Source organism: Otolemur garnettii, unplaced genomic scaffold, assembly GCF_000181295.1.
Source record: "Otolemur garnettii isolate 467f Iridium unplaced genomic scaffold, OtoGar3 scaffold00009, whole genome shotgun sequence".
Lineage (NCBI taxonomy): Eukaryota > Metazoa > Chordata > Mammalia > Primates > Galagidae > Otolemur > Otolemur garnettii.
In genome coordinates this window covers 6,171,016-6,182,837 of record NW_003852404.1, presented here as the reverse complement: position 1 = coordinate 6,182,837, position 11,822 = coordinate 6,171,016, and the positions used below count along the sequence as shown (strand labels likewise).

The window sequence follows — 11,822 nt, the reverse complement described above, 5'->3', positions numbered from 1 at the left end:
ACCTGAGCCACCAGCCTGGCCTGGGGCTCTTGGGAGGTTGATATTAAAAGTATCTCCTTCCTCCCACCCCATCTTTCCACTCCTGCTCTCCCACCTCCACCTCTGAAGCAGGTGGCGACTCCGGATGTGGAGAAAAAGATCGAGGAATACAAGAGGGAAAACCCAGGCATGTTCAGCTGGGAGATCCGGGACCGGCTGCTGAAGGATGGGCACTGTGACCGCAGCACCGTGCCCTCAGGTGAGAAGGCAACTGGGCTGGCAGGGACTGCCAGGAGCCCGGCCAGGGGGCTGGAGGTGGAAGAGGAAGGGGAGGGGATGGTGGCTGACAGGGAACTTGGGAAGAAGTTGGGAGGAAAGGGAACAGGAAGGCAAAGAGAGTTAGGGCAGGAGAATAACTCAAAACAGAAAGAAAGAAGGGGAATAGAAAGAAGAGAGAAAAAGAAAAAAGTTAGGACAGAGGGGGAGGAGGAAGAGAAAGAAAGGCAGGAGGCAGGCAAGCAGACAGAAAGGCGTAAAAAAGTTAACCTAGAAGTTCAGATGCTAAGACAGGTTCCCTTGGAGCTTTCGCCAAGAAATGGCCTAAATAGATGGGTCTGTCCCAGGAGGGTTGATGTCTACCGGAGTCCCTGGACATTCACATTTCTGTCATCATTTCTGTTCTGTTGCTACCACCAGCCCCCAGTGGGTCCCACATTTGGAGGCCCCAAGCCTGTAAGAGGAAGAGTGGCCTGGTGTGTGTGTGTGTGTGTGTACACGTGTACCTGTGCACACCTGCATGTGGCAATGGTAGGGGCAGGGCTGGGGGAGCCCTGGGGCAGCTAGAGTATGTGGTGGTGTAAGACACACACACGTGTGCAAGGATGTGTATAGGAATGCTCTGGGGGGCATCTCTGCCAGGTCTTACTATGGTGTCCCAGGTGTGAGTCAGGCCTGAGGAACTGGGTGACTGAACTTGAGCAGGTGTAAATGCTTAAAAACGCCTGTGTGGGGGGAGGAAGACCAAGGAAGCAGGGGGCTTCCCGACTTCCCCCCCAGGGTCCCAGGCCGCCGCTGGCCGGCTGCCCCGACCCAACGACTTATACTCGCTCTTCTGCCTTTGCATTTCTGAGGTTTAGTGAGTTCGATTAGCCGCGTGCTCAGAATCAAGTTCGGGAAGAAAGAGGAGGACGACGAAGCCGACAAGAAGGAAGACGATGGTGAGAAGAAAGCCAAACACAGCATTGACGGCATCCTGGGCGACAAAGGTAGGGGACCGCCCCGGGCCGCGCGCGCTGCAGGTGTGGGCCAGCGGTTCTCTCCTGCCGCCAGAGGCAGGCGGCCAGAAGTCTAGAGGAAGGACCCACAGTCCACTGGGCAGCGGGGAGCCTCTCTGGTGTTACTGACAGCGCCCCTCGGTGTGTGCCCCGGCTGTGGTGGGTGGGGACCCCGCGCCTCCTTTGCACTACAGAGCCGCCGCCGGGGCAAAGCTGCGCGTCCCTGAGAAGCGGGGCTGCGGGGTAGTGTGCGGCGGACAGTGTCCCCCAGGCGCTGCACCTGGTCTACCCGAGTGCTCCGGAGTGTGTGTTTCTTCTGGAGCTGGCGTGGCTCCTCATCCCGGCGTTGATCAATTATTTATAGGAAACTTGGGCAAGGGGGCGGAGGGCCACGGAAAGAGGAGCCAGCCCGCAGCTCCCTAAATGAATTTGTTAACCAGACCCGCACATGCTCCCTAAACGGTCCCTTGAAACCCATCCTGACAGCTGACTGACCGCTGCAATCAATAAAAATTAGCGAGGGCCTACGTCTGACAGCCCCACGTCGCCAGGGCGGAGTGGGGGGCACGAGGGTGCTGTCCTCTTTAGTATGCGCCGGCCGGCAGGCGGGGGTTGAGGCCAAGTTCTCAGTTGTCCAAGGTCTAGGATCCCAGTGGGGGAGAGATTCGGACTCCACATGCCCTCTCCCCATCCTTAGCCCAGCTTCCATATGGTGGGTGCGGACCCGACTCTGAGCCCAGCGCGCAGTTTTTCGCCGGGTCAACGAAGGAAGGCATTTATCTTTTTTGCGTCTGCACGGAAAAAGGGAATTGCTTTTGGTTTGGGGGGGGAAGAGGGAAGTTTCCAGAAAAGGAAGGGAAAGTTCTTCCTCATTACCCCTCCCCTTGCAATGCTCCTTGGGATTTGGTAAGTATTAAGTGGCAACTAGACCAGTGAAAGAAGGGAAAGACACGAAGTCCCAAAGACTGGGGGGTGGGGTGAAGAAGGGGGCCCCCAGACACCCGCAACTGAGAGAAGTGGAAAAATAGTGGGATGGGAACCCGCAAAACCATGGCTTTGCAAAAAGTGGTATAGTGCCCTGGAAACTGGAAGCTTGGTAAGGAGCACATTTGGGCCCAGTCTTTTTCCAGAGGTTTCTCCCAGGACCCCCTCCTCCTAGCTCAGGTCTCTCTTGAGTTCTCAGTAGTCCCTTTCAACCTTGAAGATGAACTTCACAGACAAAGCCCTCTTCCAAGGACAACTCAGAATCCACGCCCAGCCCCCACCAGTCTGTTCCAAGGGGGAAGGATTTGGGGGCCCTGCAACCCAGTGTGAGAACAGGCCAGAGCTGGGGAAGGGGCGGGCTATTGACATTCAGGGCCTGGAGTGGATGGAGCTGGAGTCCCGTGAGGGACAAAAGGGCAGCGAAGAAAGGGGTCGAGCTGTGCCTGGCACCCCGCTGTGCCGGGCCTGCCAAAGGGCCTCAGTCTGCAGAGGGAGGGAACCCTGCCCTGCCACGCTGCCCTCTGGCTTGACAAGTCAGCCCAGAGCCCTGGGACACCTGGGCTTATTTCAGCTCCTATTGGAAAGAGACAAGTTGGACTTTCGAAGGGAGACACATAGAACTGAATCTTTCCCGGTGAATACTTATGAGACATTTCCTTTTGAGAGTTCCCCCCCGGGAGACACGGAAGGTGGTTTGGTTTTATTTGGAGAGATTTTTTAGATGTGTGTGGATGGCAAAGGTACGTCTAATTCTATCGGTGAGGAAACACAATTAGGTAGATTTCCGCAGAAAGAGGGAAAGGAAGAGGATGGAAAGATGACGTGCTTTGGGGGATCCCTCTTGACACCAGGGAGTTCAGGGCTTCCAGCGCAGGCCTGGGCTCACAAAACCAGCTAACAGGCAGCTTCGCTGCATGGAGGTTTTTCCTGAAGCAGAACGAGGAAGCGCCAAGTCTCAAAGGGTTTGAAGAGCAGCCTGTCCAGATTGGGGAGGCCGAGAACACAGGTGCTGAGTTTGCAGAGGAATGGGAGAAACAAATGATCTCATGCCGTGGGCCTGGTGTCTAGAATGTCCCTGCAGTTTTTTGAGTGACAGCGGGCATATTGGGCATTATCACTGTGTACTAGATGGACCTGTAAGCACAGTCTTCGTTCCACATGACTCCTGCCCATAGGGTTTTTGAATCCGAAGGCACTGGAGGATTGTACATCTGTGCAAGCCGGCTTTGGTGTGAGGGTCCTGTATGATTGTAAACGGGTGTGAAGGGGCAGTATGTTGGGACAGATGAGAAGGTCGTCTGTCCATCGGTGGGCAAAATATAGCATTTTCCAATTTGGGTGCCTCAGCCAGTCCGCAGGCATCTCAGTGCATTCCTCTTCTCTCTCCCGGAACCCAGACACTAGTTTCATGGCCAAGTTAATGGTGGAAAAACCTACCAACCTCTACCCCAGCTACCCAGGTCTGGAGGAGCAGAGATGCCCTATGGCCAGAACAGGGGGAAGTGTGCTCACCCACAACTTTATTTTGGCTTCTTGCTCTTGAAAAATGCTTTCTCTGGGTGGGGGGGAGTTGCCCTGCTCGTGGCGGGGAGCCACCAAAGAAGGGGTTTAAGAGCTCTCCTCTTTAAGCACTAAAGAGAGATCCCTCCCTGAGTCCGTTTTTTCCTATCGTCCGCTTGGCATTTAATAATGTTAAGACTTATTAGAGCTGGTAATGAAAACTGGGACTGCTGAATAGGAAACTGTGTTGGAGAGGGGTGTAATAGCTTCCAGGCATGGTAAGAAACTATTTATCCGCAATCAGTCCTCACTCTCAGAGTTTGAAGCACAAACGTTAAGTTGAAGGGTTTTAAAGCAGATTAAATTGAGCTTTTATTTCTATGCACTTTCATCTCTGAACAGCTCACTCCTGCTCCCCTTGGGCTGATATTCATGAGGCTGTTCGTGTTTTTTTTTTTTTTTTTTGCTCTTATCCTTGTTAAGACTGAGTTATTAGGATTGTTGGTTGTGAGAATTCTCAGACTGCTGCCAACAGGGGCTCCGGCCATGTTCCACTCACCTGGAGAGTGGAGAGCACAGTCCTATGCCCCCATGCACTTAACATGCTCTCCTTTTCACCTCTTTTTCTAAGGATCAGGGGAGAGACAAGGCAGGGACCCAACGGAGAGAGGATTTGAGGAGAGAAGGGAAAGGAAAAGATTCCCCTAGAATTCAGCCCTGAGAGATTCCTGTGGGGAATTTGATAGGGGGTCGCAAAGGGTCAAACCATCCCTCTGTGGGAGCTAAGGGAGTGAGTGTGAAGAAATAAGCAATAATATAAACAATGATAAAGCAGTGACAAGCCATGAGAACGGGCAAAACCTCCTGCATCTCACAATGCACACATTTAAGCCCAAACTGACCAGATCAGACATGGGGTTCCAGTTGGTCTCTAAGGTAGAAAGCCCAGTGGGGTACAATTAATATGAAATATGGGGGGGCGGGGGGGAAGAGTTACAAGATAAGAAGGAGAAGAGGTGAAGGATATGGTGTTATCCTCCAGGGGGAGAAAACCCTGCGGTGTGGCAGAGTCCCTAGGGAGCGTCTGCAGACATCACGGGTCTGAAAGACATGGGGTGGGCGAAGAAGTGTGTGAACCAGAGGTTTTTTTTCTTTTCCTTTGCATTTTTCCATATTTATGTTTTAAAGCAACAAACTTACAGGTGTGGAGTGGGAAATGACGGGGCAGGATGGGAAAGGAGGGGAGAGCCTGAAGTGTCGGTTTTAGACACTTGTAAAAAGGAGGTGGGAAACAATTTAATTTGGCAGCGGCGATAGCTGCTAATGCGGTTTTCGGTCGTTTGCTACACTGGAGGAAGCTGTTTTGATTGTGTGTACAAGGACCTGCCAAATTTAATTAGGCTCCGGGGGAGCGAATGAATAGGGGAAGGGGGGCACCGCTCTGCTCAGCCCACACCGTTTTTCGGCTTCACACCTGGAAGGGGCATTGTTTACCGGATCGGGGAGAACCGGGACGCGGAGGGGGTGGAGAAGGAGAGGGGCCTGGGAAGAGGGTGCAAGGGAGGAGACGAAGATAGTCTATTTATCGGGAAACAATCTGCATTGATTTAAACCAACAAGTTCCCTCCTCTGTAAATGTGTATTTAGAGAAAGGTAATTGACACTCCACCAAATCAAAGGATTACCCCGGGTTGGCAATCTAATCAAACAGAGTCCAGGCGGGATTTGAGGCTGTTCAGAGTGGGATCAGCTTCGCATAATGGGGGCTCGGAGGAAGATGGGAGGGTGTCAGGCAATTCCCCGGCTTTAGGCAGCGCTCGGTGGTGGATATTCAGTGAGACCAGAAGGAGAGAGGGAGGGGGCGCGGGAGGCTCGGCTGGCCCGGGCGGTGGGGGATGGGGCGAGCGGAGAGGGGACACTCAGGGCGGAGGGGGCTCCCGGCGAGGGGGCGAGCCCACACTGGGCTGACAAGACTCCCCCTTTCTTCCCTCCATTCCCCCCAACCGAAGAAGAGAGAGGGGGAGGAGGGAGCTGAGACTAACGAAGAACAACAATGAGGAGATAACTATTACAAAGGCAAACACGGGCGCTCGCACGCACGCAGCCCCGGAACCCGCGGTAAATAAACAAAGTCGGCAAACTGTTTGTCAGATAAACTCCTGCCTAAATCGAGTGTGACGGGCAAGGAGAGAAGAGACAGAAGGAGATAAGGTTGGAGGGGGAATGAACGAGCATAATCTAATAGAAGACATTTAGAAAACAAACTTTAAACAAGGGAGAACAGGCGAGCGGAGGGTAATTATCCGCCCCAGCAAGCGGGGGAAGCGGTCCCAGGGCTGGAAGGAGTTGCGGGGGGAACTGGGGGCCTCTGGCAGAGCCATGTTTTAGGGGGTGGAGTGCCTATGGGACTCTGCGGGGGAACCAGGAGAGGGTCCCCGGGGCGCGCGAGGAAAGGGGCTTGGCTTGCAGATTGAGGTTCCCGCGCTGTCCTTCTCCCGAACGCAGGCGCGTCTAAACCTGGTGGGGTCCCCCGCCGCGAGGGCGCGCGGGTTTGTGTTCGCCTCAGGGCACGCACCGCCACATGCCGGCTGTTTCAAGGCGTTTGTACCTAAAAGACTAGTGTGCACGGCGCAGCGGTTAAAGGAATTAGATATTTACCAGTTTGAAATAAGCCTGGCTAAGAAGAAGAGAGGAGAGAGAGAGACATTGAAAAGATGAGACTGGGGGAAGACTTCAAACGAATTCATCATTTGGAATGGTAGAGGGGAGATTTACCAGACAGTATTGGGAAGTTATTTAGATATTAATAACACATTTTCCTGAGGCGCGACCACGGCAGCCATCTGCGCTGCTCTCGGAGCTATTTGGCTTGGTAAAATATGGGCGTCTCAAATGTTGGGAAGAGATAACGCAATCGGGCTAACCCTGGTCCTAAGACTGCATCGCAGCATTAAACCCGGATTAACCTCCCCCCCCACTCCCGCCGCCCCCCTCCCCTTTCACAGCTTTCCAAATTTTCAGTGGAATTTACATGGAAGGATTTAAAAGCACACGGAACAGTAGCTTGAAAGCAGTAAGGTGATTATTTGGGCTTTTTTTTTTTAAGTGTGTCTTTATGAAAATGATAGTTGTCACACACTATATTATATATAAATACTATAAAAACATATATTTTTATATAGTGAGAAAGAGCTGAGCAAATGAGATTTCCTTCCAGGTTCTCTTTCTGGAGTTGCGTTTTGACATCATTCTATACCATTATCAACAAAGTTGATGAAGCTTGATTCTGTAGGGTGGGGTAAGGGTCCCTGAGGATATAAACATGTAATGTACCAGGTCCTGGGTCTGGCCCTGGAAGCTCACAGTCTAAGGCTAGTAGAACTAAGAGCCCCAAAAAAGACAATGCCCGGTGAGGGGAAAGATTTCAGTATTGAGGTGGGACCCCAAAGGGAGGTTCCCTAGAGGCTCTGGGGCCTTGAAGACCCTAAGGGGAGACACATTCCAGGAATTCCAGAAAAGTAGCTCTTCTCTCCCTCCCACTCCAGACTAATGGCGTAATTAGGAAATGCAATTGAGTATCAGGATAAGAGGTGATTGGAAGACTGAGATGCCCCCTCAGTTTTTGCCCCTTCCCCCAATTCTGGCTGAAAGAGGAAAAGGTGGAAATGGGGTCAGGCTTTCTGACCTGCTCTGGAGCTATCCACCCGGCTGGGGTCGGGCAGGGAGAGGGAGGGAACTCGCCTTCCCAAATCGAATCAAGGCAGAACGGTGACCTAAGGGGGAAACTTCGCCATTAGTAGATAGATCTCTCCAAAACTTCAAAGTGGGGTGGAGGAGAGTGAGGCAGGGAATGAGTCCAGAGAGCGCGCAGGGGGGACTACCAGCCAGCCAGCGAAGGGTAGAGGCCCGGAGGAGGAAGAGAAGGGGTCGAGGGCAAAGGGGAGGTGGGGGCCAAAGGAAGGGGTGAGGGGAAGGGGATGAGAAGGGAGGGAGGTCGGCTGCACTTGGAACTTCATCCCCTGGGGAGAGGAAAAGAGTCTGGGGCAAGCAATCTCCAGAGGGGTGAGACGAGGTTGTGTGCGCTTGAAGTCCAGCTCCGAAGAGGCTCAGAGGGCATTCCAGGGTGCTTCAGGAGCACGTGGCAGGCTCATCGCTGGGCAGCTGAGCAGAGAGGGTGTGTTGTAAGGGGCAGTGGAGCTGGCTGCCAATGAATTGGCCCAATTCTCCGCACCCCCGAGTTGCGGTTCAGCTGATGGACCTCTCCATGACTTGGTGACTGGGGTCCTGGAGGTGCGTTGCTCTTGAGCCGCAGTGGACATTAAAGGAGGGCTGGGAAGAGACAGCAGAGACAGAGAGCCAAAGAGGTGGCACCAGAAAGAGTCTGAGAGGAGGAGAGCGTCAGCTGAGACAGCGCAAGAAAATTCAGAGTGAGAAGGACCCACCAACTCTGTCATAGAGTTTCAGGACGGAGGGGTCCAAGAGAGGTGCTCAGCAGCAGGAAGAAAGACAAAGAGCCACCGAAAGGCTGCCCCAGGGACGGGCAGATCAGGAGAGACAGCGGGACCTAGTCACAGAGCCCGCGGGAGAGCGCGGGCGGAGAGAGCCAGAGCGCACAGCCGGGCGGCGGCGAGGGAAAGGCGGGAGGCTGGAGGGCCGCTGCCGCCCTTTTGATCCTCCGCGGCTTCTCCTTATCAGAAGCGCTTTCGGTGACACTGGCACAAAGGCAGTTCATCATATTACAACGCGTCCTGGCGGCTCGCTGCGATCCCGCCGCTTAATTAGAGGCGAGCGAGCTGGGCTGGCTGGGCGGGAGGGAGGCCGACCCCCAGGCGGGGGCCCCGGCTCCGCACTCCGACCCCGGGCGCTGGGAAGGGGCCAGCCCGCGCGGCTGGCGGTGTCCCGACGTGGAGCTGGGCGGGGGAGTCGGGGAACCCTGGTTCAGAGCACGCTAAACAAACAGGCCGGCCGGGGTTTCACTGCTCGGAGAGTAAAGCTTGTCGCCTTCCGGTTTAGCAGCTGCGGCTTCTAACTTCTTGTCTTTGGGACGGGATGGCACGCAGGCCACTATCCATACTCCTGGCTTCACACGCTGCAGACTGGAGGGCACGAGGGGGTGAGGTAACAACCCAGGGCGAGCTGAAGGCTTTGTGTTGCTGCGGGCCTAGTTCGCCCCCACCAATTCCCTGTGACTGAGCGTTCAATTCCCTCCGCCGATTGTCCAACTCTCCCGATCGCCCTCCTAACACAGGTGAGCGTGGCTGGAAGAATCCGGGATGACCACAGTGCGCTCTGGTTAGGGTTCTAGTATCCACTTCACCCCCAACTCACTAGCGATATAATGGTGGACAACTCAACCTCTCCGGGCCTCAGTTTCCGCCAACGAAAAAAACAGAGAATTAGATTAAGATAAGGTTCTTATCCTTTGGAGGGGATATCCTGGACCCCACTGGGAATAGGATAAAATCCAAAAAAAGCAAACTAACTAACGAAACAAAAAAGCCCAGGCCATTCTCATAAGTTCATATAGACAGAATTCTGCATACTGCGCTATAAAGGGGTATTTGGGCTTCTAGAAGCTATATCCCCTCCCCCCACCTCATATCCTGCCTTTTCATGACTCCACTGTTCTCTAGGGAGCATGTGATTCCTGGATCAGAGAGCCCCAAATTAGGAGATGGGGGGCACTGAGAGCCTGCCCTCTGTGTGGCCCTTGCTGCCTCCTCCTTTCTCCAAAACAGAGGCAAGGGAACTCACCCTACCCTCCTCGTCCCCCCCACCCCAAAAAAGTGGTGGTTGAAAGGGTCCTTTCTAGAGCATTTATATGCAGAGATAAGCAAACATACTCTGCTCGTCTTTTCCCTGTACCACCAAAAAAGGAAATTTTCCTCTGAGGGGTAAAAGTGTGTGTGAATTTCTTCATTTGCTGTGCAAAAAATTTGTTGAACACCTATTAGGTGGCAGGCATTGTGTTAAATGCTGGGAATACCTCAGGCAATAAAAGGTCCCTCCCCTCATGGAGTTCGGAGCCAGGTGGTGGAGACAGAAAATAAACAAGGCCACAAATAAACAATGCCTACCTGGATCTCCTCGTGGACCTGCCTCTTAGCAGAGATGCCTGTGTATGTGTGTGTGGGGGGGGTCGGGGGTTGTGGCTGGTGTGTGTGTGTCTGTCTGTTTGTGTGTGCAGGTTCATGTGTGAGCACAACTGTAGGCAGTGTGTGTTTTGGGGGGCAGGGGCTGAAATCGGCAGATTCCCATATGACCTCTGAAGTAGCGGGCCTTGGACCTACCAGGGCCTGGGTTGTGCAGAAACTTCCAGAGAGAGGCGGAGGGAGGAAGGCCCAGCCGCAGGACTCTTGAACCTCTGGCCTTGGCTGCAGTCTTTGACATGCCTAAACAGACGAAAGATCAAAAAGCTCCCCCCAAAAAACACACCTGTACACACGGGACAGAAAAATGGGTATGTTGATGGCCAGAAGTAGCTTGGAAAACACCACCTTAAACTTTCCTAGGGACCTTTCTGTGGGACCCTGACTCTGCAGCCCCAGCAGAGCAGGCAGCCACCTTTCTGCAGGGTCAAATCTCAGAGCGGGCCACAGGTGGAGAAGGACAGCCAGGGCTGCCGGTTTGAATTGAGGGTCTTTAGGGAACTGGAGATGGAGCGAGGGCAGCATTCAGAGATGTTTTGTGGGGGGTGTGTGTGTGTTTGGGAGGTGCATTGCTTATGCTTTTGCGTGGAGACTTGGGGATCAAGGCCCCTGGTTTCCTGGAAACTTGTCTTAAAAGTCCTCCCCGGCTGCGTAGACACGAAAATCACACTTCAGGAGTTGGCAGGAGTCAGGAGGAGTTCCAAGGAAGCTTCTGGAGCCCTCTTGTTACCAGTGGACCTCTATAGAAGCGCCCGTATTTCCCGCGCTCTTGTAACCACCAGATGCAATTCACGCCGCTGGTGGGCGGAGCTGCGCGGGACCGCGCTTTCCAGCCCCAAGCCCCGACTTTGACTTGGTAGTAAGGCCCCCTCCCGCAATCTTCATCCTTACCGTATTCCCTTTCGCCTGGATTTCTTGAGCTCGGGTTCACCCTTCCCAAGGTCCAAAATTCTGGGAGAAAAAAGAAATTCCCAAGGGTGAGCAGCTGAAGGAACCCTTTCCTTCTGCTTTTTGACAACCCCCCCACCCCCGTGTCCCATCCTCCATTCTCCTTCCTCCTACTGCCCGCAGCTGCCCAAATGCAAAATGCCTGCCCCTTCCCACTTTGGCGATGGGGGTGGGGTGTCTGAATTATTGCCGAATTCCAGCATTTGTGGGGTTTTTTGGAGATGTTATAAGTGAACTAAGAAAAGAGGACTCTGGAACTTTCTTTAATAAATGGAACTGAACCTCCCTCCTTCCGAGGGGTCGCATTGCGTTCGATTGGGACTTCCCCTTCTATGGCGGTACAAGCGACGCCCAAAGGTTCAGCTGGTGCACTCAGCCGCTCGCCACAGGAGATTACAGCTACAAACGGCCCTTCGCCTCTGCCTCCGTCCCCGCTCCTCAGAGATCCTGTCTTTTTCCCTCCGCTGCGCTGTGGGTTTGAATCCCGGTGCGCATCCTCGGGCGTGGAGCCTTGCGTCAGTTACTTCCTGAGCCTGGGCCTCAGTTTCCCCCATCTGATTAGTGGGGCTAAGAGTCCCTCCGGGCCTCCCGGGCAGGAGGAAATTAGGGCCGGGAAAGCTCTTAGGAAACTGGTCGCGGGCCCCAGGAGCGGGAGGGGGAGGCTCCCAGGGCTCCTCCTCCCCGCCACCCTCTCCCCGCCGTCCCCGCTCGCGCCTCAATGGCCACTTTAGGAATACAAACAACTTTAGAAATAAAGTAACCAAACCCCCGAAAGGGGCTTTGAAGGGGCGAATGCCTGGTGGCGCTTTACTATGGTGTGGGCCGAGGCCGGGACTTAATCCCGCTTTCATTTCCACCGACGGCCGCGGGGGAAGCGCTCCGGGCCTCCTGGCCCCTCAGGAGGCTGATTAGGCCACAAAGAGCCCCCATTATCCCGAGAAGAAAACCGGGGGGCGGCGCGGTGCGGGGGGAGCGGCCCGCCCGCGCC

General features: G+C 54.2%; 1 protein-coding gene across 2 annotated transcripts in view; it reads left to right on the top strand.

The window, feature by feature from the left end:
* The window catches only part of PAX7 (paired box 7), a 102,033-nt gene that overhangs the window by 3,374 nt on the left and 86,837 nt on the right, over positions 1-11,822 (top strand). Inside the window, exons 3-4 of one of the 2 annotated variants that reach the window (XM_003783851.1) lie at positions 109-238; positions 1,110-1,244. In XM_003783851.1, the coding sequence (XP_003783899.1) occupies positions 109-238; positions 1,110-1,244 (265 nt within the window). The remainder of the gene's footprint in view (positions 1-108; positions 239-1,109; positions 1,245-11,822) is intronic. The other variant, XM_012801511.1, reaches the window with a different exon arrangement.